This window comes from Daucus carota, chromosome 5, assembly GCF_001625215.2.
Source record: "Daucus carota subsp. sativus chromosome 5, DH1 v3.0, whole genome shotgun sequence".
NCBI lineage: Eukaryota > Viridiplantae > Streptophyta > Magnoliopsida > Apiales > Apiaceae > Daucus > Daucus carota.
This window is the reverse complement of record NC_030385.2, coordinates 45,880,538-45,907,158: the sequence shown is the minus strand read 5'-3', so window position 1 is coordinate 45,907,158 and position 26,621 is coordinate 45,880,538. Positions and strand designations below refer to the sequence as shown.

General features: G+C 33.3%; 6 protein-coding genes across 7 annotated transcripts; 4 read left to right on the top strand and 2 right to left on the bottom strand.

Moving 5' to 3' along the window:
* Positions 1–1,808: 1,808 nt before the first annotated feature.
* Positions 1,809–3,062, top strand: LOC108221859 (B-box zinc finger protein 22-like). Its single transcript, XM_017395712.2, has 3 exons — positions 1,809–1,988; positions 2,278–2,631; positions 2,769–3,062. The coding sequence occupies exons 1-3, from the start codon at positions 1,809–1,811 to the stop codon at positions 3,060–3,062; spliced, it is 828 nt and encodes a 275-aa protein (XP_017251201.2).
* A 1,217-nt stretch (positions 3,063–4,279) lies between these two features.
* Positions 4,280–5,683, top strand: LOC108221858 (B-box zinc finger protein 22-like). Its single transcript, XM_017395711.2, has 2 exons — positions 4,280–4,459; positions 4,817–5,683. The coding sequence occupies exons 1-2, from the start codon at positions 4,280–4,282 to the stop codon at positions 5,570–5,572; spliced, it is 936 nt and encodes a 311-aa protein (XP_017251200.1). The 3' UTR covers positions 5,573–5,683.
* A 1,988-nt stretch (positions 5,684–7,671) lies between these two features.
* LOC108222326 (uncharacterized) lies at positions 7,672–9,226 on the top strand. Its single transcript, XM_017396246.2, has 2 exons — positions 7,672–8,024; positions 8,266–9,226. The coding sequence occupies exons 1-2, from the start codon at positions 7,845–7,847 to the stop codon at positions 9,019–9,021; spliced, it is 936 nt and encodes a 311-aa protein (XP_017251735.1). The 5' UTR covers positions 7,672–7,844; the 3' UTR covers positions 9,022–9,226.
* A 4,020-nt stretch (positions 9,227–13,246) lies between these two features.
* On the top strand, positions 13,247–15,173 carry LOC108223257 (probable mannitol dehydrogenase). The gene is made up of 5 exons (XM_017397415.2): positions 13,247–13,403; positions 13,680–13,793; positions 13,919–14,432; positions 14,524–14,677; positions 14,787–15,173. The coding sequence occupies exons 1-5, from the start codon at positions 13,306–13,308 to the stop codon at positions 14,987–14,989; spliced, it is 1,083 nt and encodes a 360-aa protein (XP_017252904.1). The 5' UTR covers positions 13,247–13,305; the 3' UTR covers positions 14,990–15,173.
* A 987-nt stretch (positions 15,174–16,160) lies between these two features.
* Positions 16,161–17,729, bottom strand: LOC108221856 (protein ROOT INITIATION DEFECTIVE 3). The gene has a single exon (XM_017395710.2). The coding sequence runs from the start codon at positions 17,587–17,589 to the stop codon at positions 16,330–16,332; it is 1,260 nt and encodes a 419-aa protein (XP_017251199.1). The 5' UTR covers positions 17,590–17,729; the 3' UTR covers positions 16,161–16,329.
* A 1,133-nt stretch (positions 17,730–18,862) lies between these two features.
* LOC108223258 (protein VTE6, chloroplastic) lies at positions 18,863–23,256 on the bottom strand. Of its 2 annotated transcripts, none has more exons than XM_017397417.2 (5): positions 22,866–23,256; positions 21,868–22,121; positions 20,949–21,072; positions 19,502–19,606; positions 18,863–19,310 (listed from the first exon to the last, which is right to left on the bottom strand). In XM_017397417.2, the coding sequence occupies exons 1-5, from the start codon at positions 23,106–23,108 to the stop codon at positions 19,209–19,211; spliced, it is 828 nt and encodes a 275-aa protein (XP_017252906.1). In that variant the 5' UTR covers positions 23,109–23,256; the 3' UTR covers positions 18,863–19,208. The 2 variants fall into 2 exon arrangements, with proteins under 2 accessions (XP_017252906.1, XP_063949370.1); XM_064093300.1 differs by having other exon boundaries at positions 21,868–22,125; positions 22,866–22,994.
* Between the last annotated feature and the right edge of the window lie 3,365 nt (positions 23,257–26,621).

Sequence of the window (26,621 nt, the reverse complement as noted above, 5' to 3'; positions counted from 1 at the left end):
ATCGCGATTTAATTTATATATACCAGTAGAGCAAATCCAAAAAATCACAGTGAATTTGGCATTTTTATATATTATGCATCGTAGCCAAGACGATAAGGTTGTCTTCTTTGGAGCCCAATTAAATCTCGAATGGAAAATTATACTTAAAAAATAAAACCACACAGTGAAGGAACCTAAGTAATGACAAAATAGGTTCCAGAGACACAAAACTACACTGGTGAGGAACACAACACTCGTAAGGAAAATCAGTGTTTTTTTATTCATATTATTGTAAATATAAATTATTTATCAAATCAATGGAACAAAAGATAATAAAATCTAGAGCTAATCATATAATACACTTTAATTAATAAAAACTGTTACTCGAATTGCTATCTGTTAGAATTTTAGAATATTTTTACTAATCAATATGATGGTAGTTGCATAATCTTATTTAGGGCTGTTCACGAACCGAGCCGAGCCGAGTTTTGACCAAATCGAGTCGAGCTTTAATTTTTTTTCTGCCGAGCCGAGCCGAGCTTTTCAATCGAACAAAAATTGTGTTCAAGCTCGGCTCGTTAACTAACGAGCCGAACACGAGCTTGTTCGCGAACAAATACGAGCCGAGCCGAGTCGAGTCGAGTCGAGCCGAGCCAGAAAAAAAATATGGACAAACCGCTAGTTGACTCTTAAAATAGCTAACCTAATAATTTCAATTTTTTTTGAAAATTTGTTTATATCACTAAAATGTATATATGTTAACATCCATACGGTTGGATCGGTAAAAAATATTTTTTAAAATATTGAAACACTAAATTAGGATTAAACACTAGTTAGCGGTACTAGTCAAACTTCTACTTGCCTGTTAAAAACCAAATAAAATTATTATTTCCTAAAATTTTGATTACATCACTAAAATCTATATATATATATATATATATATATTATGTTGAATTCTGAGTCCAATAACATATATAAATTATAAAAAAACCCCGAAAATATTACATTTTTTCGAGCTTTAACGAGCCGAACTCGAGCCGAGCTCGAGCCGAACATACTAAAAGCTCGGCTCGAGCTCGTTTTATTAACGAACAATTTTTTGTGTTCGAGCTCGAGCTCGTTAACTTAACGAGCCGAGCCGAACGAGCTCTTAACGAGCCGAGCTCGAGCTTGTTCGCGAACAGCTCGGTTCGTTAAACAGCCCTAATCTTATTAACACATGATACAACTTCTAAAATATTCATTAAAATATAAATACATGACTCATTGAGTTATTTTTTAAGCTAAACCAATGATTACAGAATTAGTATTTTATATTATAATATAGATGAGATTATTTTATTAGAATAATAATACAAAATATAATAAAACTAGAATTTGTATAAGTTTTGTGATTTGATCTACTAATAACTCCATTGTATAGTATTATATATCTTAATCTTAGTCAGATGCATATATTTTCATAAATCTTTATATTACTTCTTTTTTACCCGTTTAAATTCTAAACACCTCTTAATTCTTTTCACAAAATCTAATTTGAACCTAATCATCTTTTTTACTGTATACACGCTTCACGCCTCTCACTTTATAAATACCACTAACTTTCACGACATCTTCTTCATCATCTTCTTCATCGTATTTAAACACCAACAGACATTATCTCCATCAGTTTTATCTGTCACTGGTTCTTTCTTCTCTTTATCAGATATCTACTTACATGACATCTCCTTCATCGTATTCAGACACCAATATATATTTATCTCCATAAATTCTACCTGTTAAGGAGCTCCTTTCTTCTCTGTATCACACATCTCTGAAGCTACTCAGCTATGAAGATTTTGTGCGTGGTATGTGAAGTGAGGGAGGCTACGGTTTGGTGTTGCGGAGACGAAGCACCTCTTTGTTATGGTTGTGATCAGAATGTTCACACAGCTAATAAGCTGGCTTCCAGACATCACAGAGTTTCTCTTGTGGAAACTACATCATCGCCTAAGTGTGATATTTGTCAGGTAAATTGTGTAGGTTAGTATAATTAAGTAATAATGTTAGCTGAATTTGGAGCACTGATTGAAACTCCTCCACATGATTTTACTATACTCATTCCTTTTAACACTTGTTAACATAAAATACTAGTAACTTTTGTAATATGTGACTAATTACTTTGTTAAACAGTAAATAAAAATAGTACATAAGAAGCAAGAACTGTTTCATTTTTAATTCTTAAAATAAAAAGTAAAAACTGATCGAATGTCTAGCCTTTCCTAGTAGTATTTAAGAGCACACATCTGATTTGTACAGGAGGCGGTGGCTTTCTTTTTTTGCCGAGAAGATCGAGCTTTGCTTTGTTCACGATGTGATCTCGCCGTCCACTCCTTGAACATTTATGTCTCAGCTCACCAGCGCTTTCTAGTTCCTGGAGTGAAAGCCGAGCTCGAGCCAATCAAACAGAGTCAAGTCACTCCCTCACCAGTGAAAAAATGTGCTGAAAAACAAACGTCTAGTAAAATGGTGCCAAAGGCATGTCCTGTTGAACATGTCCAGCCCGTTACAAATATCGCGACTAACAGGCTGGCTTCTGCTGAAGCCTGTGTATCCGAAGATATCCGGGAGCGGGAACTCAATGATATCTTCGGAAACACAGGCTTCCTAAAAGTAATGTTGATGACAAGCCCGGGGATTGTTGCACACCAATATTCAGCATACATGACATTGATGTGGATCCTGATGAGGACTTAGTTCCGTCCTGGAGAGTTGATGCTAATCTGGATGCTGACAATAACGTGATTCAGGCCTGGATAGCTGATCATAACGAGAACTCAAGTCAGGGTAATTTAGATAGCTCATCAGCAGGGGATGAAAATGACAGCTTGATTAGAGCCTGGACAGAGGAACCAAGTCATGCCTGGGCGGTTCCAGAGCTCATATCTCCACTGTTGGACACAGTCGAATTGGATTCGGCTACGGTGTGTGTTCCTGACGTTTCCTACTCCCTTGTGAACGATAATTACTATCCATTCCAGGAAAATGGATCCGGTCACATTGAGACTGGTTCACAAGGGAGAGAGGACAATAGTTATGAGTAGGCACGGAGAAGAACTTAAGTTTTAAGGAAGTTTTTGATGCTTTATGTACCGAGTTTATCAATCCACTTGAGTAATTGAGTTCTGAACTTCTGATGTTCTTCAGTGATATGCGTTTACATAAATAATTGTTGCATTAACAGCGCTAGTTAACATCTTGATCCCACATTAAACCAGAATTTAGAAGACTAAAGCAACATTTTAGCAAAAGCTAGTTAACATTTAATTCTGAGCTTATTGCCTCTTTTCTGAAATAAGCTGTCTCTAAATTTTGAATGTGTATCAAAATAAAATCTCGACATTTTTTTTTTTTTTGCCAAGAAATCTCGGCATTTTTAAATATAATATAAGAATCACTTATTTTGCCACACAATGGAGGACATCACACAAGGGTTCATCATCTTCATGCGTTTCATCCGAGAAGATAAGTATCATCCCAGCACAACACGTGTCAACACGTGGCAGTACAAGAACATGCAGCTGCGGTGACTCATCAGTGTGCTCTGCGTAGGAAGATCTGGAGTTTGTGTCCAGTTTTGGAAGAAATTATTCTTCTGCACTTCTTGCTTTGGAGTTGTTTATTTCCGAGAGACGGTGTCTTGGCCCATGGGCAGTATAAAGGCCCATCAACCAAATTTCCAAAAATCTGATTCCAGTTTGAAAAATATGTACTCGAAATTGAGCGGGTATTCTTCATGTTTAATTCGATAGTGTCTGGATGCAGATATTAATGTCAATGAGCTGATACTTAAATAATACAAAATACAATAAATCTAAAATTTGTATAAGTTTTGTGATTTGATCTACTAATAACTCCATAGTATTTATATCTTAATCTTACTCAGATGCATCTACTTTCATAAATCTTTATATTACTATTTTATCGGTTTAAATTCTAAACACCTCTTAACTCTTTTCACAAAACCTAATTTGAACCTAATTTATATCTCATCTTTTTTATTGTATAAACACTTTACACCTCTCACTTTATAAATATTACCTATTTTTCTTCACAGAACTAACTTTCATGACATCTTCTTCATCGTGTTCAAACACCAACATACATTACCTCCATCAATTTCTTCTCTTTTATCAGATATCTACTTACATGACATCTCCTTCATCGTATTCAAACACCAATATATATATGTCTTCATAAATTCTACCTATCAAAGAGCTCTTTTCTTCTCTGTATCACACATCTCTGAAGCTACTTAGATATGAAGATTTTGGGTGTGATTTGTGAAGTAAGGGAGGCTGCGGTTTGGTGTTGCGGAGATGAAACACCTCTCTGTTATGGTTGTGATAAGAATGTTCACACAGATAATAAGTTGGCTTCCAAACATCAGAGAGTTGCTCTTGTGGAAACTACATTAGTGCCTAATTGTGATATTTGTCAGGTGAATTGTGTGAGTTAGTATAAATAAGTAACAATGTTAGATGATTTTAAAACTCTGATTGAAACTCCCGCACATGGTTATCACTATACTCATTCCATGCAACACTTATCAACACAGAATACTAACTTTTGTATTAAATTTTATGACGCTGTCTAAGATAATCTGTGACTAATTACTTGGTCAAATGAAAACTCTTTAAAACAGTAAATAAGAAACAAAAAGCTATTTCATTTATAAAAATGTTAAAGATCACATATAAGTTCCCAGAAAAAAAGTAAATCCACTGTCTAGCCTTTCCTAGTAGTATTTAAGATCACACATCCTGATTGTATTAAAGAGCACATCCTGATTGTACAGGAGGCGGTGGCTTTCTTCTTCTGCCGAGAAGATCGAGCTTTGCTCTGTTCACGATGTGATCTCGCCGTCCACTCCTTGAACATCCATGTCTCAGCTCACCAGCGTTTTCTAGTTCCTGGAGTGAAAGCCGAGCTCGAGCCAATCAAACAGAGTCCAGTCACTCCCTCATCAGTGAAAAATTGTGCTGAAAAACAAACGTCTAGTAAAATGGTGCAAAAGGCGTGTCCTGGTGAACATGTCCAGCCCATTAGAAATATCGCGACTAACGGGCTGGCTTCTGCTGAAGCCTGTGTATCCGAAGGTATCCCAGAGCGGGAACTCACTGACATATTCGGATACACAGGCTTCGGTAAAAGTAATGTTGATGACAAGCCCGCGGATTTTTGCACACCAATATTCAGCATACATGACATTGATGTGGATCCTGATGAGGACTTAGTTCCGTCCTGGAGAGTTGATGCTTATCTGGACGCTGACGATAATGTGATCCAGGCCTGGATAGCTGATCATACTCAGGGTAATATAGAAAGCTCATCAGCGGTGGACGAAAACCATAGCTTGATTAGAGGCTGGACAGAGGAACCAAGTCAAGCCTGGGCGGTTCCAGAGCTCACATCTCCACTGGGGGAATCAGTGGAATTGGATTCGACTAAAGTGTGCGTTCCGGATGTGTCCTACTCCCTTGTCCTTGTGAACGACAATTACTATCCACGGCAGGAAAATGGATCCATTCCCAATCGAAAGCGGAAACTTTAGAAACATTGAGAAGTTTCACAAGGGAAAGGACATAGCTATGAGGAGGCACGGGGAAGAAACTCAAGTTTCAGAGAAGTTTTTTATGCTTCATGTACCGAGTTCATCAATCCAGAAGTGTATGTTTATAATGATAATAAACGTAATGAACTTGAGTTCTCATGTTCTTCAGTTATATGAGTTTACATAAATCAAGTGCTGCATTAACAGCTAGTTAACATCTTGATCTCATATCAAACACTGAAGATTAAAAGCAACTATGGATCACACCTTTAAGTTTAAGCTTATTGCCTCATTTCAAGAATAAGCGTCTCCCTAATAAAATTTCCGCATCTTCAAATATTATATAAGAAAAATATGATACTTATTTTATCTTCATGCATTTCATCCGAGAAGACAAGAGAACATTCAGCCGGTGTGACTCATCAGGGTGCTCTGCTTAGGAAGATCTCGAGTTTGAGCTGTCATCTTCTCATCGATAGTGCTCATAGTTGTACAACTAACGACATGGTCTTTTTTGGCAAAAAAAGAAAAAGAAAAAAAAAACGACATGGTCTTTTGGGATGATAGGAAGGAAGATAATAGTCGATTTCAATGAATTATGTGAACACTGCAATGATAGTACTCCCTTTTTCTTTAATCAAATCTGTAATCGTAGAGTTGCATATGTTTATTATATACACAAAATGCGTATTTTCACAATTTTTTTAAATATATTAATAAGATGTTTAATATTCGAAAAGAATTATATCATGAAAAAACAGAATTTATGTACTTATTCATAAATAATCCCTTAATTCTGAAAAATAAGATTATTATTGAGGCCGTTTGAGTTAGCTTAAAAAAGTGATTTTTTGCTTAAATTAAAAAAGTGGGGTAGAAGTGATAAGTAAATAAGTGAATAAAGTGTTTGAAAAAGAAGTAGAAGCTCTGAGAGAAAAGCTAAGATTCTCAGTTTCTTAAAAGTGTAAACGGGTAAAAAAAGCAGAAGTTTGCTTCCAACCATCCAAACAGGCGATTATCTTCTTTGCGGTAAAAGCGGCATAGTGAACTGATTTTTCCTGAATAAATACTTATTTCTTCAAGATAAGTATACCACACTGGCATGCTCGACCCTTATTTTGCAAATAATTTATGGCGGTTGCAAAACATGGCAGCTTCGAAGAATGTTGTCTCGCTGACTCTTCGTTTCACCCTAAGGCTGCAAAGATGAAGATCGCGATTTTATTTATATACACCCAGAGCTCAAATCCAAAAAATCACAGTGAATTTGGCATTTTAATATATCATGCATCGTCTCCAAGATGATAAGGTTGTCTTTTGGAGTCCACTTACATATAAGATGAAAATTATACCAAAAGAAATAAAATCACACCAGGATAATCAAATCAATGGAACAAAAGATAATAAAATCCAGGATAATCATATTATAAACTTTTTTTTTTTGAAAAGATCATATTATAAACTTAATTAATCATAGCTATTACTCGTATTAATGCCATTTGTTAAAATTTTAGAATATTTTGGATGAAGATATGATCGTATAGTTGAAGAATCTTATCAACCTATATATCTCCTCACATACACTAAAATAAAATACATGATTTATATTAAGTTATTTTTTGAGCTAAACAAATGGTTATTTTTTTTGCCAAAGCTAAACAAATGGGTAATAAAATCAATTTTCATATTATAATTTATATAACACTATTTTATTAGAATAAATAATGTAAAAACAATACCACTTAATTTTATAATTTTTCTATTTTGATGATATTATATATCACATCTCATCTCACCCAGGTTTATCTATATTCATAAAAAATATTAATATCACACCTTAGTCATCCTGTAAACGTTAAACACCTCTCAACTCCTTTCACAAAACCTAATTTTTAACTTTTATATCATCTTTCTTTTAATTTTCATCTCGCCTTTCTCTTTATATAAACATAAACACCGATGTATCTCCTTCCCCAAGACCTAACTTTTATTTTATCTTTCTCACTGTGAAAATGCAAACACTTATCACTTTGTAAATACTGACGGTATAAATACCAGCAATCTCCTTTCACAAGACTAAACCTTTTTGATATCTTCTTCATCGTATTCAAATACCAACATATATTCACCTTCACAGAACTTACTTTCGTCAGGAGTTTTTCTTCTCTTTATCATCTTGTTCATCATATTTAAACGTTGTTACATATTTATCTCCATAAATCCTATCTTTTCAACAGTTCTTTCTTCTCTACCTCTCTAAAACTACTTAGCTATGAAAATTTTGTGCGTAGTATGTGAAGTAAGGGAGGCCACGATTTGGTGTTGTGGAGATGAAGCACCTCTTTGTTATGGTTGTGATCAGAATGTTCACACAGCTAATAAGTTGGCTTCCAGGCATCACAGAGTTGCTCTCCTGGAAACTACATCATTGTCAAAGTGTGATATTTGTCAGGTAAATTGTGTAAGTTAGAATTAAACACTTATAAACATAAAAGACTTGCTTTTATATTAAGTTGCTAATCTATGACTAATTACTTGGATAAATGAAAACATTTTAAAACAATATATAAATAAAAAAACTTTTTCATTTTATTTATAAAGATGTTAAAGATCACAGATTATAAATTCCTAGAATTAAAGACCACCGTCTAGCCTTTCCTAGTAGTATTTAAGACCACATCCTGATTGTACAGGAGGCAGTGGCTTTCTTCTTTTGCCGAGAAGATCGAGCTTTGCTCTGTTCACACTGTGATCTCGCCGTCCACTCCTTGAACATCCATGTCTCAGCTCACCAGCGCTTTCTATTGCCTGGAGTGAAAGCCGAGCTCGCGCCCATCAAACAGAGTCCACTCACCTCCTCATCAGTGAAAAAATGTGCTGAAAAACAAACGTCTAGTAGAATGGTGCAAAAGGCATGTCCTGGTGAACATGTCCAGCCCGTTAGAAATATCGCGACTAACGGGTTGGCTTCTGCTGAAGCCTGTGTATCCGAAGATATCTGGGAGCGGGAACTCAATGATATCTTCGGAAACACAGGCTTCGGTAAAAGTAATGTTGATGTCAAGCCCGGGGACTGTTGCACACCAATATTCAGCATACATGACATTGATGTAGATCCTGATGAGGACTTAGTTCCGTCCTGGAGAGTTGATGCTAATCTGGATGCGGACGATAACGTGGTTGAGGCCTGGATAGCTCATCATACTCAAGGAAATATAGAAAGCTCATCAGCGGTGGACGAAAACCATAGCTTGACTAGTGCCTGGACAGAGGAACCAAGTCAAGCCTGGGCGGTTCCAGAGCTCACACTCGACACAGTTGAATTGGATTCGGCTACCGTGTGTGTTCCTGATGTGTCCTACTCCCTTGTGAACCAAGAAAATGGATCCGGTCTCGGTCGAAAGCGGAAACGTCACATCGAGACCGGTTCACAAGGGAGAGGACAATAGCTATGAGTAGACGGGGAAGAAATCCAAGTTTTAGGGAAGTTTTGATGCTTTATGTACCGAGTTTATCAATCCAGAAGTGCAATAAACATAATGAACTTGAGTTCTGATGTTTTCCTGTGATATACTGATACGCGTTTACATAAATCAAAGTGTTGCATTAAGCGCTCGTTAACATCTTGATCCTGTATTAAACCCAAATATGAAAATTAAAAGCAACTATGGATCACACGTTTGATTTTAAGCTTATTGTATCATTTCTAAAATAAGCGTTCCTTTAATTTTCTGAATATATATCAAAATAAAATTTCCGCATCTTTAAATATAATACTCCCTATGTCCTCTTTTGTCCATTTTGATTTTTATCAGTCAAATCGATTATATTTTAACTGAACTTTACATGTATCAGATAATTGAGAAAAATAATAAAAATTATACGATTAAAAAGTATATTTGATCTATTTTAATATGCAATTTTCAGATTTTAGAAATAATGAGTAGATAATTTGTAATGTTTAGTAAAAAATTAGTCAATTTGACTCTTCGGAAAGGAAAATAGACATGTAAAAGGGGACGGAGGGAGTATAGAAATAATATGACACTTATTTTTCCAAAGGAGTGATACATTACACAAGGGTATATGTAACATGTACATCATGTGCATGCATTTCATCCGAGAAGATAAGTACTATCCCAGCATAACACGTGTCCATACGTGGCATTACAAGAACATGCAGCTGGGGTGACTCATCAGTGTGCTCTTCGTAGGAAGATCTCGAGTTTGAGTTGTCGTCTTCTCATCGATTATTTGCTACTTAATATTTGTGTCCAGTTTTCGAACAATTATTCTTCTGCACTTCGTGCTTTGGAGTTGTTCATTTTCAAGGGGCAGTGTCTTGGCCCATGTCTTGGCCCATGATTCCATGAAGCCCGTCAACAAATTTCCAAAATTCTGTTTTTTAGTTTAAAATATTATTTGTATTCGAATTATATTGTTCTGAATTGGATAGTGTCCGGATGCAAATACCAATGGCAAGGAGTTGGCAGTTAAATTGAAAATGTAAAATTGATGTATAATATTTGTGATAATATATGTTATAATTATTATTATTATTATCTATATTTATTAGTTAATATGAATATTTTCAAGATAAATGTAAGTATGGATGTTATATAAATATGATTTATATATTAATATATTATATTAAAGATATAACGTATTTTAACAATTACTTTCTTAGGAAAAGTAATAAATCTTTTGCCAGTAACTTAAATTTTTTTATTTACCAAATTTATAATATTTTCAGATATTGTCCAGATTTGAAAATTATTGATCACTATATACGGGAAAGTATATATTTTCTTGAATTTTTTCAGAAATAAATATAAAGTAGGTGATTCATATTCATAATTTGATATATATAATAATTTTCTTCAAAAAAAATATTATTTAAAAAAAATAAATATTTATGTTTTGAAAAATAATATAAAATAAATAATAGTTAGATACGTATCCAATTATCCTTCTCGGGGTCCTCACTTGAATTTACTCAACCGTGTGTATACTGCAACTGGCAAGTTGTGATCCTCATTTAAGGGGTGCAAGGGTAGGTGACATATTTATATTTATTTTTATTTATTAATAATACTATTTTATAACCCGTGCCAAGCACGGGATTATATGAATTTTTTAAGTTTATTACTTATTGAAAATATAATATTTTTGATACAGTTATTTAAATTATGATTGTTAAGATACAAAATTTAATATGCATTAACATATTAATATTTAATTATATTTAAGTTTTATTTTTCAAAATAAATATTCTCAGGATACATGTTATTATATGAATTTATTTTAAAACGGTATGTTTTCTTTTATTAAAATCATTATGTTGTTTTTGATTCTAGATAGATGAAAAAAAAATTCAACACCAGCATATATAAATTGGCTGAGAGTGTATTTAATCTTTAATAAAATTAATTTTTTTAGTTTATAATTGTTTTAGACGTCTAATAAATATTATTAAGTGCAATGCTAAAGTTCTTGTAAATTTAATATTGATGGATATTTGTCAAATTAATATAAAACTGTAATAGAGATTATAAATTAAATGAATTTAAAATTAATTTATTTAAAAACTTTTTTGACAAAGTCTTGTAAACCTCTTTTTATGACTATAACCAGAGAATTCACAGTAATTTTATTCATGGTAGTGCTACCACCCCCTTTCTGTTATAATAATAATATTATAATATCGTGAAGAGTAGGATAACGACGTTAAATTACATGATAATAACTAAATTTTGATAGTTCGGTATTTGATACTGATATTCTTTCACTAAAGAAAAATTTCACGTATTAATAAAAAATATATATATGGATAATATCGATTTGGCTATTAATATCAACATAAACCTTTATTTATTTGAATGCTGAAATATGATAGGAGCTTTATAGAGTTGTTTCATAAATTAAATTATTTGAGTTCAAAGAAATTAAAATAAATAATTTTATTGGTGGTATAACTGTTGCATTACAAAATCCGAACAACGTTAAGAATTCTTTTTTTAATTGTATAACATTGAATTCTTCATTTTTAAAATCCTAATCAATATCTAAGTTGATAATTATAAAATCCTAACCAATATTAAAGTCATTATTTATAAAATCATAATAAATAAGAAAGTTTTTTCATAATAATATAATAAAATTATAAAATCCTAACCAATATGACATTTTTTTTCATAATAGTTTAATGATGATCAGTATTAAATAAAAAGTTTATATTGATTATAAAATCCTAATAACTATAGAAGTCGTCTTTAATTATAATATCTTACAATATTATAAATCCTGACCAATATAAGTCTCCTAATGATAATATAATACTTTTAATAGGAGTATAATAATAATAATAATAATAATAATAATAATAATAATAATAATAATAATTAAATATGATATAAGATGACCAAATTTTGGTACTTTTGTGACTGATGTTCCACTGAAACGTGGTTTCGCTTATTAATAAAGGGTATTGATTGGTTCAATTCATGCAGAAAAATCTCCATCAACTAAGATTTTTTACATAATCAAAAATAATTGTCAATTTTATGTAATACAATAAAGAAAATATGTAAAAGCTTGAGATGGGTTGTTAGGAAAGCAAGAGAAGCAAGTGCTTTGTTTGGTAAACCTGAAAACAACATTGAAATATAGTGAAAAAACACGGATTGATTAAGCAAGGGCTGCGTAATCTCCTTTTTCTTTTCTTTTTTACCCGAGAGAAGAGTTTCTGCGTGACAGAAAATATAAGAAGGAAAACCTACCATCGACTTGGGGGGACAGTTAAGCAGCCCAGACACCGTGAGAACATTTTATTTATAAAACTAGTGAGAATAATTATATTGTACTTTTTAAAAATACAGAACAATTATTTAAAAATATTTTATTTTTGATATTATATTGTTAGGAGTTGGCAGAAGTTAGGCTCGCTTAGCTGCCTAACCTACATTGTTCTGGAACAATTGTATTCATGTTATTCTCATACTAAAAGTTAAAAGTCGGTATGTATAGTAAACAACCCCACATATGTATAATCAAATTTTATAGGAAAAAGACTAATAATTGATACAGTTATTAGTTAAGGGAATTTATTATTATAGTAATTAGTCCATATACATATGGTTGTTGTGAACGCCGCCCTCAAACTCAATTACTCATACCTTCAATTTTTTGAAGAGAATGTTCAACTTTTAATTTGAACCACTGAATTAACACATCAAGACTCAAGACGTTTAACTGCAGCTGTAGCCTTGTTGGGATGAGTATTCACCATCCAACACAAATCAAATTTAGATTTAGTTTTTAAATGCTGTTCATATTGCCAGGAGCCCAGGACCTTCGGGGTGATATTGGATTTCTCGAAACTAAAAATAAGAAAAATACTAAAATTATTCAAAAAACGAGAGAAAAATTAAATTTTTAAATAACAGATATTATGTTGCAGTTGACGATGAAATATTTTTCTTACATTCCTGGGAGAAATAATTTTCTAAAAATTTACTGCTAATCATGATCATAATTATTCTTGCTTCTGCTAACACTCCAAATTTAAGATTTTAGATGAGTTTCTTACGGGGTGTGATTATGGATTGCGTGAGCCATGACCAAAGTGCCCAACACTATGCGCTAAAAAAGTCTATATATACATCTTTGAACCAAAGCTAGACTTGTCTTAAAACCTGGTCTCTTTCTAAGACAATAAAGAGTCTGTTTATGCAATGGAGAAATCAGCAGAGACAGAACATCCTGTTAAGGCATTCGGATGGGCTGCACGAGACTCTTCCGGTCTTCTTGCCCCGTTCAAATTCTCTAGAAGGTACATTTTTATTGTCCATTTCTCCGATGATCTTCTACAGGACGGTGCTAGAATTTTAGCCTAGCGGGGTAAAAGAAATTTATATCAACAACATAATTTTATTGTTCCGAACTTGTACCTTTACGGGAAGGTCCAGCTCCACAATCGTAGAGGCAAAATAATTTTCTATTAAATATGTAGGAGATATATGTGTCGGGGCAAGTACCGCACTGTCCCATGTTGTTCGGTACCTATGAAATATTGCAACGAGCTATTAATTTGTTGCATGGTGTGCAGGAAAACAGGGGAGGAAGATGTTAGGTTCAATGTGCTGTATAACGGAATCTGTCACTCTGATCTTCATAACATAAAGAATGAATGGGGAACAGCTACATATCCTCTGCTCCCGGGGTACGTCTTAATTTTACTAGACATTGAATTTTTCCTAGCATTGTGAGAGTTCGAGTTTCAGTAGAGACATGTGTGCGTGAGTATTAGGGTAAAGACTAACGTCGGAACTCTGATTGCATTTATAGGCATGAGATTGTAGGCGTTGTGACCGAGGTGGGAAGCAAGGTAACAAAGGTGAAAATTGGAGACCATGTTGGCGTTGGATGCCTAATTGGATCATGTCACACATGTAAAAACTGCAGCAACCATCTTGAAAATTACTGTCCCAAATTACTTCTTTCATACAATTCAACATACTACGATGGAACTATGACGTATGGAGGTTTCTCTGATACAATGGTTTGCAATGAACATTTCATTGTGCGGTGGCCTGAGAACTTGCCTCTTGCTAGTGGCGCGCCTCTTCTATGCGCGGGGATCACAACTTACAGCCCCCTCAAACACTTTGGCCTTGACAAGCCTGGCTTACATTTGGGTGTTGTTGGACTTGGTGGATTAGGCCATGTAGCTGTCAAGTTTGCTAAGGCCTTCGGGCTTACTGTGACTGTAATTAGTACATCGACGAGCAAGAAAGAGGAAGCTCTTAAGCACCTTAAAGCTGATGCTTTTTTGGTTAGCACTGATCCAGCTCAGTTGCAGGTGTGACAAAATTGTATTAAAAGAGTATAATATTAATAGGACCGTAAATTTGGTTGAAATGTGATGTTTCTTATGTGGATTGTTTGTGTAGGCTGCTGCAGGCACCATGGATGGTATCATTGACACAGTTTCTGCAGATCATGCTCTGCAACCGCTAATCGACCTATTGACTACTGATGGCCGTCTTGTCCTTGTTGGCGCGCCAAGCCAGCCACTGCAGCTACCTATTTTTCCTTTGCTTTATGGTAACTCTATGCCACAGATTCACAATTAAGCAAGTGTTTCAATTTCTCCGGTCTTTTTTCTGGTTAATTTATCTAATTAATGTGCATAAATGTCTATTTGGAATGACAGGGAGGAAAATAGTAGCTGGTAGTCTCATTGGAGGGATGAAGGAGACACAAGAGATGATTGATTTTGCAGCAAAACACAATATAACAGCTGACATTGAGCTGGTTCCAATGGACTACGTGAACACTGCAATGGATCGTCTAGCTAAAAACGACGTGAGATATCGATTTGTCATTGATGTTGGAAATACATTGGAGGCTGCTTAGAGCTCTTTCTGAGACACTTGGTTGAAGTATGGATGTTTCTTTGGAGTTTTTGTTTCTAGGGTATGCTTGCTATTATTATGAACTACAGGGCCTTGGTGGATATTTACTATGTACTAATACTATCATCAAATTCTGTTTGTTTGTTCCTGAGTTGTTATATTATTAAAGGTTTTTTACTTGTGCACGTTAATAATCATTTTTTTTTATTATATAATGGTTTTTTGACAGTTCAAGTCTTGTTAATAATAACGATCATGCATGTATTAAAATCTCTGTCAATAAAAATTTGTCATCCGACTGAAAACTAATTATTAATATTTACTCATAGACACGTGAAAAAGACCCTCTCTTGTGGTTGTCTTTGGAATCCAAATTCATAAATTATGGTTGATCATTCTACACAAGTTGTTAAATAATAAAAAAAGACAATATTCCAATTCTTCCTTTTGTAATGTTAACAGTCCTGCAAAGTTACAAAGTGAACGGGCATCAATCAGAACAGTTATACAGGAGTATCTGTTTTGTTTTCGAGAGAGTTGAATGTTTGGATTTTTGCAGATTATATGACAAAATATACTATGAACTTAGACTCCTTTGACTTGTTGTGATATAAAAACCGCAAAATGGTACTAGGAACGGTTCCGGGGTTATCACCTGTAACCGTTAATAATAGGATCTTGGACTCTTTCAAGATTGAGAGTTGTTGCAAATATTTAAATTTGTTTTTTTTTAATTTTAATTTTTCTCCGACAAACTAATATTTATTAGATTTTATAATTGAGCTATAAACTTGAACATTTTATTTATAGATCAATATTTACCATTACAATATATTCACCATTCAATTTATTATTCTAGCCTGTTTTCTAGTTTACATGAAACAATTGTACTAAGTTTACTGATACAATGCCAAATAATATAATCATAGGTTATAAACAATTCCAGTTGTAACTTTTGATTTTGTCTTGACACTATTTAATTATTATTAATATCGTTCTAACATTTGAGAAAAATGTGAGTGCGACCCCACATAAACAAACAATACACATGTATCATATTTCATCTCTATTTATAGGCACGGTAAACATCCCAAAACAATGCTAATTTTTTATTCTGAAAATAAATAAAATGTAAGAGTACAAGCTTCAAGCGTTACTCATGGCACTCAAGATTCACATATAAATATGCATTATATTAAATAAATTGAATTACGATTTTTGATGTAACAATGTAATTTAATTTATTAGTCCGACAAATTTTGACTAGCTGACGAAATTTTCTGGCTTCGACACCGTTATGGTAGATAACATCTTTGCATCTTAACATAGTTGAGAAGCTGCTCAAACATCTTCAGTTCCATCTTCATCTTCATCTTCATCTTCAGTTTCATCACTTGAACTATCACTCCTTTTATCGCCCCTAGCTTGCTTTACAATCTCCTTCAACAGAGTTTCGTAAATCCCCAATGCAGATTCCAGGTTACGAACAGCTCTGCGTCTGTCATTCACAACAACATTTACCCTTTCCTTTAATTCCAAGACTTCTACAGGCCTTTGCAGCTCTTTAGTAGAGAAACCACCTCCTCCTCCGGTGAATTTCGGGGCCCTGACACGGCTCTCAGCATCATTAAACAGTTTGGCCACCACCATGGAACTGATGTCTTTCATTTCGTGCCCGAGGATTCTGACAACTTGTTCACTTTGGATGTCCCAGACCCAGACATTACCATCTTCTGAGGCAGTTACCAGGTTCTGTCCATTGCTTAGTATTCGGATGGATACAATGGGACCATAATGCTTTTGCTTCAGAGGCATGATTTTACGTGCTTCTTGAGCAGCCTGTCGAGATGAGGCCTTCAGTGCTCCTTTGTAAATCACTCCATCTAAACCTGCAGCATAGAATTCTGACTCATTGGAGTCCATCACCACAGTCAACATCGGGCAAGGATATTTAATGGAACGGATGGGTGTCTTGTGCATCAGGCTCCAGATTTTGCAAGTGCAGTCCAAAGCGGTAGACATTATAGTGCAGTAATTGCCCCCTCCAAAGCCGCAAGTGATGGAAGTTATAGACCCTTGATGGCCCACAAATCGACATAAAAACATTTCCCTTTTTCTCACCTTGGAGGATGATACGAGGTTGTAAAGGGGGATAACAGCAATTGTTCCATCATCGCTACCCGACAACATAAGAGATTCGTCGTCATTAATTTTCAAACAAGACACGACTCTCCTGTGCGCGGGAAATGATTGAATCAGATCTCCTGAAGGGAGTGAGAGAGTGTGGATCCGACCAGAAAGGCCACCAGCAAAAAGATACGAGCCATCTTCTGTTGCCGCTAGGGGCGCCACAGGTTCAGGGACAGCAAGAGTATTAAAGGGGGTCTGACAATACCAGTTATAGAGATGAATTGAGCCTAATCCAGTCTCTGCAGAAACATGGGACACAGCCATCAGTTTTTTCCCAACAAGGCAAAGACCGTTACGGGGTGATCGGCTTCCGACAAACTTCAATGAAATAGCACCAGACATGGAATTATAGCCATTGAGGGGACCCTCAGGAGAGCTTGTGACAACAATTTCTTGAAAACTTGATGCCATCTTTGCCAAAACAACACTACGAAACCAAGGGGCTGAATTCTCAGCTTTATAAATGAGAAACGTCCAGAGGGGGTTAGAAGATATACACAATCATAGTAATAAATATACAGCATGTCAGCAACTCAGCATAAGAATCTATTTGGCTGTTTCCTAAGCAATTTCTTTTTAAAAAAGTATAGCTAAATTGGATAGCAGCTGAGCTGCATGAACTCATTTATCTCTAACAGGTGGCTAACAAGTAATAAAACAGCATTATACATGAGTTTTGTCATCATCTAATCATACAGCACAGAACTTTATTTCTGGACTAGCAATCTACTCGTGTTGCTGTTTCGGATTTCAGTCCGGACGAGTCATAAAGAATAAATAGTAATCGAGTATGTTTATGCGAGCATTATATCATCATAACAATATCATCATTACGTTAAAGATAGGTATATGCATACACGGATGTAAACGTAACTGCAGCAAAATGAAATCTGCAGGTTGCAAAGGCTCAGGATCAAAACTGATATGGGTCAAAATATTGTTCAACAATGAGATTCTATTCTTATAGTATGTTCAAGAGCAAAACTTCTACTACATATAATCTTTCTAAGAAATAGAGAAAAAATTAAGTAGCGTCAAACAAGGAAAATATGATCCATGATGACATACATGACACATCTTATGCACTTGTCAAAAAAAGAAAAGAGAAACAGACTAGTATAGAGAGCAAACTCTGAATATTAAAACAATAACAGGAATTGAAAAATCATTGTGGAAATATATTTTTTTTATCTAACACAATGTAGTGATCAGATTGAAGGCATTTAACAGTCAAAATTTCCAGATTTCATACCTATTATGCCCACTGGTCCTGTTCTGCCAAGAGGAACACACGTCCTCTCAAATTCTACTGGAGGAAACAACAGACTCAATGCTATTGCAATATAATTATACGTTCAAAATCACAGGCCTGAAGGATCACGCAGTACAGCAAATGTGAAACAGAAGCTGTTCTTCAATTTATCGTATATCAATTAAGAACATATATAATCCACACACGCCATCAATAGCCCATAGTTTCTCGCCTATGGTTTTTACGTACTGGACAAAAGAAATGATTATAACGAGATTTTGTTAGATTTATTTATGTCTGAGAGATTTTGTTAGATTTATTTATGTCCGCGCATAAATCCAAATAGTGATAGTGTAATTAATACTATAGATAATCAAACGGTAAAAACCAAACTAAATGGTAACATGAGAGGTAAAAATTGCATCATGTCAACAATTGCCAAGAGGAACCCACCCTTTTTTTTATTTTTCAATTCATAAATGGACACGAGTATACGTACAAATGTTTCTATAATTACAATCAGGATGATCTGACCGTTAGAACTTTTTCTGCAGATATGGGAGCACTTGCATGCAACGATCTTGTTTCAAATCCAAACAACAGCATGACTAGCATTAAAACAACACCAATGGGTACCTTGGTCAGTAAGAAATGGTCAGCCCTTCACTTGAAATCGCCATAAATCAATTAATTGATTAATATCGTTAAAATGGTTTGATGCTGCAAACAACGTTTTCATAAAAAATAGCCTAATTTCTCAATATCTTGCTCGACTTTATCAGCCACTGTGTTTACTACTTTGTAGCATGACCTGCTGCATCAGGACTGCTAAACTGCTGCCCATAGATATATTGATGACATTGACAATATCATTGTTGAGCTGAAAGAAAATGGAAAATTAAAATATATTAGGGCTGAGTGTTATCACATGTATAGTTTCACAATTCGTCGAGGGGCATAAAGGAAAAACGAAATGGCACATTTTTTTGTTGCTATTCCACCATGGCCCTTTTGAGAATGCAGGAAAAAACATGAATCAAGTTTAGAGAAAAGAATAACAAGAGAGCCTACCCATTGAAACCCTTCCTTTTCTTGCAGTGCAGCACCTATGAAGCTTTCACCAAGGTTAGCGACCTGGGAAGCTATTACACATATTACAGCTTCAGGCATATTTATCTGACATGTAAAGCAGAATAAGTTTGTTAAAGGACATTGAAGTCGCACTATAAAGAATAAAGAATTAAACATAAACTTTGAGCAACTAAAAACTGTAATATTAATCGTTCACAATAAAGGGGAATCACAACATAGAAAGTCACTTTTTCACAATCTTGCATCAACATATCTAAGCCCGATCCTCATATTCCTATTCCAATATGTATTGGTTTCATATTCATTACTGGCCGAGGTTCGTATAAAAACCGAATTAGGTCGGACAAATCAAAACTTAAATATTAGAAAAACCCAACTTTTACGTACTAACAAACAAACCAAAATTACGAAAGAAAAGTTTAGTACTTCAGTTATATCATTTTTTATTATTAGAAAAAATTGTCACCAAGTAGTATAATGTATATATAAACAAACATAAAAATCAAATAGAAATTTGTATTTTAAAATATATGTAACTTTTTCATAGTCTATGAGTAGGGAAGTAAACGCATTTGGCTTATTACGTCGAATCAAATCGATAAGCTTATCGAGTTTGGCTTCAATTGATAAGAGAAAGCTCAAACTCGAGTTCAATAAGAAAAAACTTGGCTCGGCGCGGTTCGCGTATGGCCCTATCTATGACAATAGTACACCAAAACTGTTCATTTTGCTTTTACGTACCAAAAATAATATATCATAAATGTACCAGAACTGATAATTCAAAAGGTGTAAAAACATAAACTTAAAAAAAGGGAACTCAAAACCACGTTATCTTCCTTGCACAATTTGTGAAATAATAAACATATATATATATATATATATATATATATATATATATATATATGAGAAATATAGCAAAGAAAGAAGTTAAAAGAGATTAACACGCCGATGGCCCAACCTATTCAAAACTGGGAATTTCCCTTCTGCATGTAGAAGTCACAATACATATTAAAATATTATATTAAATGATTTATGTATTACGAATATATAATAATATGTATATTAGTAGCAAAACATAGTATATCACTTGTACATATTCTGTAGGTGTATATTTTAATAGAAGTCCGGCTTGGCTCGGCTTGATTTTGGCCGCCCCTCGTGCACATAGATTTAAGTACAAAAGGAAAAGCCAGAATTCCATTCCAAACTATGGACTTCTTCCACCAGAATATAGTCCTCCTTGAATAAAGATGTTTTAATGTTTATATTAAAGCCATCTGAACAGGGGTCAATTGCTTTATGGTTCACTTAAGGTAAGGCTGACTGTAGGTAATGACAAGGCGAAGATGCGGAGAGTATGAATCGAAGTAACTAATCAATCCTCATACAACATATTGTAGTGTAAAATATAGGGACTATATGATACCTCCCCAATAAGAACACCAGTCCAGGCAAGAAATATAGAGGCTAGGAAACCAGCAAAGGTTCCCTCAGCACTGACAGCTCCTTCTGTACCCTTAGGCACTACTTTAAATGTTGTTACAAGGTACCTACATCAGAAGCAGCAAAATTTAGGATAATAAAGAATGTATGAATAAGAATAACTTGCTCCCAGCCTCATTAACAAAACAGTCCCTTCCCTTCTACTCCCTAACTCTTTGCAAGGTCCAGGGTGAATTAGCTACATGAAAGGTAACAAAAAAACAGCTAATAGCAACATTAACATCTCAATCCAGCTATTAATTTTCAAATGGATATTGACTTATTTAGTAGCTACACTTATTGTTTCAGATTGCTTATAAAAACAACAATTATAATAAAAAAAAGACAATATGATATCCAGATTCATAAATCGATACTTCTTTACAAAAGCATGACCTTCCATTACGACAAAGTATTTGATTGACTAAAATTTGCAAGCAATTAAATTGCAACAACGATATCAAGCTACAAACTTACATTAGCATATTCAGTAGCTATAGACGTCGTTTTAGCTTTAAATATTAAAAGGACATAATGAATTTGAAAGCAGTTAATCACTGATTTCTTCACATAATTATGTCCTTTCTATTACAACAAAAATTAGTTTGAGTAGGAAGATATTGCAAATTTGCAAGCAGGTGCATAGAAATTGGATCTATTCAATAAGGCAGTTAAATTATCAGCTTGCAGGCTAAATACTAGAGAGGGGCCTTCGTGTGTGAGGTAAGTTCCATGGTTCTTATAATCCTTTCAAATAAACATACATGTTCCTACCACTGTGCTAATAGATAAAGTACATTTAAATTAGATAAACAAATGAATAAAGGAGGATTTGTAGTGCATCCATAGAAACTGCTACTTACGTTGTGTTCCCATACGCTTTCCCAATTTCAGTTGAGACAGTATCACTCAACTTAGTACAGAAGCTGGCAACAAAACCAAGCTTACAGAGCTGGAAAAATGCCCTCCCACCACCTCCATAAATTGAAAGGAAAGCACAAACACAACCAGCTGCACTTGAACCAATCACACTTCCTGGTCCTCTCCTCCCTTTTCTCTTCTCTGCTACCCCTTGTGCCTCCTTCTGAACCATTTTCACCTTTGTTGCCGCTGTGCCCTAACTTAGATAAAACAAGCATGCACATGAGTACACATGAAAGCTCACTTGTTCGAAATTCAACTCTCATTTGTGTGACACACATTGCATTCAAGTTTCAACATATTATACGTGCACACTTTTTTCATTTGCTTCTTATCAAGTAACATCAAATCATTAGTAATTTACTATTTTTGCCCTGTCAAATCTGGAGCCGCTAAAAATAATCTCTCCTTAAACAAGTAGAACTAAGACACACATGCATCTCACCATCTAAAAATGGGTTGTTTGAATTAATTTGCTTTATAAAAAACAATTTTACCCTTTACAAACCATGTAAATTGATCACAAGAATTTACTGCTATGTCCTCCCATCTAAAAAAAATTCTCAAACATGATGCATATAAAATATCGGCAACATGGTAATAATCATAAATGCAATCCCCCTAATTTAACAACCGCAATTTCAAATATGTAAAAAATTTCAAAAGCAGATCAAACCTTTAAAAAACCATGTAAACAAATCACACATCCACTTTACATATCCAATAACAAAATTCTCAAATGCCAAATCATAACAAACATCACCAACATAGTAACGATCATGACCACTCAATTAAGTACCGCAAATTCAAAATTTCAAATATGAAAGCCACATAGTTAACCCTTATCGAATAGTGAGTAAAAATGCACCATCTCCGTTAATAATCGAGGTTCAACCATAAATAACAGAATTGTCACAAAAGTGAAATATCGAAAACTCACAAGAACGAAAAAAGTGGCAACAAGAAACAGAGCAGAGGGGCCAAAAGCGCGCCAAGTGAGGGAGCCAAGCAAGAATGCAGCCGCAATGCCAGGCAAAGACAAGCCAGCCACAAGAAGAGGAGAGCCCACAAGAAAGATGATTAAATTGCTAAACAGAGCTGATCTCCATGTGGGTGGTGAAGTTCTGAACAATTGTATTGCTTGATCAACTAAACCTAAATTAACTTCTTGATCTTGGATCATTGCTACTACTAAGAATTTCTACCTGTGTGTGTTAGATGGGTTTTGAATTGATTTAAGAAATGGTGAGATCTTGAGTTAGGTTTGAGAATATGTACAAGGGGAGAAAGTGAATGTTAAACCTTAAAAAGTCAAGAAGAGGAGTACATGGTACCGGGGGGCTTTAGCTTACGTTTTACGACAAGTCAGATCTGTTTGTTCTGCCAGGTAGTCTCAGGATCATTAATTCAAGGTTAAATACACTAGTTCTAAGTTCTAGCTTCACCGCCCGATTATTTTTTCTAACACACATACCCGAATTATTTTATTTGATGACTTGATATCGATAGAAAAATGATACGGGCAATTTGGAAAATTTCTAGAAATTCTTTTGGGATAACTAACATTTTCTTATCCGTTTTATTAGGAGTCCGGATCCTCTGTCCTCTTTTTGTATGAGTCGGGATCCTCTGTCCCCTCTTTGTGTGTGTCCCCTCCTTATTGGTTAGTTCTTTTACTTCTCACGTGATCTCTCGATCTCTCTTGCAGAATACAAATAAATTATAAGTATTCAGCTGAGTTATTTTTTGTGAACTCTGAGATAAAGTGGGTGTTTGGCTGGCAGTTATAAGTCCAGCTTCCGGATTATAAGTTATGAGCACTTATTCGTACCGTTTGTGTAATAAGTCAAGAAGCACTTATAAAAAGTTAGGAATGCTAGTTTTTGTTTCAGGGCTTCTGCTTATTTCCCAAATACTTTAATCACTTATAAGTCTTATCTTGCTTCTAACTTCTACTCAACTTATTTATTTAAGCAAGAAGCACTTATTTTAAGCTTACCCAAACGGCCCCAAAATCTTTTGTAAACTCCAGGCTTAATTTATTTCTTCTCAATGTAGACTTCAATTTTATAAATTCTCAATCATCGTTTTTTGTTGCATTAAATATTAACTCCATGATGTATAGTTTGGTTTATAAAAAAAAATGTACCATTGAATTTCCTTCATATACCAATTTAATTTTATTAGATTAAATATTATATAAATAACATCTCAATTTTTTAATATAATTTAAGTCATAAAGAAAGTTTTTTTTTGATTTCAAATTTAATAATATTAAAGTTTACAAAATTTTAATTAATTATTTAATATAGAAAAACATAAAAATAAAATTACTGCATAGTATTATATTTATACCATGTAAAAAATATTTTTAGTTGATACTATATGGAAAAGATAATGTAAATAAAGTATATTTTTGCTTTTATTAAAATTTTCAAAATTTTAATTAATTATTTTATGTAGAAAACATAAAAATAAAGTTACTATATAATATTATATTTATATCATGTAAAAAATATTTTTAGTTGATTATGTATTATATGAAAAAGATATTAAATAATTGAGATATATTTCTATAGATTTGAAAAAGTTTATATATAATAAGCTCCGTGAGAAAATAAATAAGAATTATAGATCATAAGTAAAAAAACTGACCAATAAAAAAGAAGAGACACGTAGGGAGATACAAAAAGAGTCCGGATCCTCTGTCCCCTCTTTCTGTCTCCCTACGTGTCCCCACTTTCTTATTGGTAGAACTTATCGTGATCTATAATTCTATAATTCTTATTTATTTTCTCACGCAGCTTATTATATAAACTTTTTCAAATCTATAAAAATATATCTCAATTATTTAAATATTTTTTTCATATAGTACATAATTAACTAAAAATATTTTTACATGATATAAATATAATATTATTTTTATGTTTTCTACATGAAATAATTAATTAAAATTTTGAAAATTTTAATATTATTAAATTTAAAAGCAAAAATATACTTTATTTACATTATCTTTTCCATATAGTACATAATCAACTAAAAATATTTTTTACATGATATAAATATAATACTATGCAGTAATTTTATTTTTATGTTTTTCTATATTAAATAATTAATTAAAATTTTGTAAACATTAATATTATTAATTTGAAAGCAAAAAAAAACTTTCTTTATGACTTAAATTATATTAAAAATTTGAGATGTTATTTATATAATATTTAATCTAATAAAATTAAATTGGTATATGAAAGAAATTCATTGGTACATTTTTTTTGATAAACCAAACTATACATCATGGAGTTAATATTTAATGCAGCAAAAAAAGATGATTGAGAATTTATAAAATTGAAGTCTACATTGAGAATAAATAAATTAAGCCTTACAAAAGATTTTATCTCAAAGTTCACAGAAAGTAATTCAGTTGAATACTTGTAATTTATTTGTATTCTGCAATAATAAGAGAGAGATCACGTGACAAGTAAAAAAACTAACCAATAAGAAAGAGGGGACACATAGGGAGACACAAAAAGGGGACAGAGAATCCCGACTCGTTTTATTATGGTGTCACTAAAATAATAAATTTTTAGTTCATACTTGAAGCAATTACATTAATGATCATTATTTATTAATTATCAAATATTTTTATAATTATAAATTAATAATAAGTATTTAAAATTAATCATGCGTTTACTTTTTTTTGAAGGCAATCATGCGTTTAATTTAATTTTGAGTATCATGAATTTGTAGTTTAAAAAAAATATCATGAATTTGTAGTTTTAAAAAAATATATCATGAATTTGCTAGGTATAATATTATTTTTAAAATTAAAACTATAAATATGTACAGTCTCTTCATCTGTTAATAATTTTTTTATTAGTTAACACATATTTTATGATGTATATAAGATATTTTATAATTTGTTTAAATTTTTTGAATAAAAATTAAATAAATCCGAAACATCTATCCCGAAAATTAACAATTTATAGTAGGGGTGTTCATCAAACCGCCCACACCGCATAAACCGCCCGCTCCGCACCGCAGAATGCGGTTTTTCTTTTTCGTGGTGCGGTTGCGGGTTTAAATTTTAACAAACCGCGCGGTGCGGTGCGGATTGCGATTTGACATTATACTAGCGCGGTTCAAACCGCACCGCACCGCTATTTTCTAATATATAAAAATATATCACATATAATTACAAATATTTATATCATATAAATAGATTATTTATTATGATTTTATCTCCTGTGTGTGTATATATATATGTTCAAGTTACTCAACTTAATTTTAATAGTTTTACAATACTTTAGTTTTAAGACAACAAATTAAATATTATAATTATATTTGTTTTCTATAAAATAACTTATTAGTAGTGTTGAAATCTTTTCATCTTCATCATTATCATACTCATATTTTAGTTTATATTTCTTGTGATGAGTATCTTTACTCTAAATTTGACTGTGTGTGTATTATAATTTTTTTTTAAATACATATAGTTTAAAATTATATTTATATTGCCCTTAAAAAGTATAAATTTTTGAATGTATAAATCACGCAAACCGCATGAACCGCACCACACCGCACCGCAATTTTGTGGTGTAGTTTACGCGGTTTTTATATTACACGGTGCGGTTACGGTTTATGAATTTTCTCAAACCACATGTGCGGGTTGGTTTGCGGTTTTAGAAAAAAACCGCAC

Coding starts and splice junctions, on each gene's coding strand:
- LOC108221859 (XM_017395712.2), top strand. CDS start 1,809: ATGAAGATTTTGTGCGTGGTATGTGAAGTGAGGGAGGCTACGGTTTGG. Junction 1,989..2,277: donor CTAAGTGTGATATTTGTCAG/GTAAATTGTGTA, acceptor TGATTTGTACAG/GAGGCGGTGGCTTTCTTTTT. Junction 2,632..2,768: donor GAAACACAGGCTTCCTAAAA/GTAATGTTGATG, acceptor AACGTGATTCAG/GCCTGGATAGCTGATCATAA.
- LOC108221858 (XM_017395711.2), top strand. CDS start 4,280: ATGAAGATTTTGGGTGTGATTTGTGAAGTAAGGGAGGCTGCGGTTTGG. Junction 4,460..4,816: donor CTAATTGTGATATTTGTCAG/GTGAATTGTGTG, acceptor CTGATTGTACAG/GAGGCGGTGGCTTTCTTCTT.
- LOC108222326 (XM_017396246.2), top strand. CDS start 7,845: ATGAAAATTTTGTGCGTAGTATGTGAAGTAAGGGAGGCCACGATTTGG. Junction 8,025..8,265: donor CAAAGTGTGATATTTGTCAG/GTAAATTGTGTA, acceptor CTGATTGTACAG/GAGGCAGTGGCTTTCTTCTT.
- LOC108223257 (XM_017397415.2), top strand. CDS start 13,306: ATGGAGAAATCAGCAGAGACAGAACATCCTGTTAAGGCATTCGGATGG. Junction 13,794..13,918: donor ACATATCCTCTGCTCCCGGG/GTACGTCTTAAT, acceptor TTGCATTTATAG/GCATGAGATTGTAGGCGTTG. Junction 14,678..14,786: donor TATTTTTCCTTTGCTTTATG/GTAACTCTATGC, acceptor TTGGAATGACAG/GGAGGAAAATAGTAGCTGGT.
- LOC108221856 (XM_017395710.2), bottom strand. CDS start 17,589: ATGGCATCAAGTTTTCAAGAAATTGTTGTCACAAGCTCTCCTGAGGGT.
- LOC108223258 (XM_017397417.2), bottom strand. CDS start 23,108: ATGATCCAAGATCAAGAAGTTAATTTAGGTTTAGTTGATCAAGCAATA. Junction 22,122..22,865: donor TTGCCACTTTTTTCGTTCTT/GTGAGTTTTCGA, acceptor TATCTAAGTTAG/GGCACAGCGGCAACAAAGGT. Junction 19,607..20,948: donor CTGGTGTTCTTATTGGGGAG/GTATCATATAGT, acceptor TTTACATGTCAG/ATAAATATGCCTGAAGCTGT.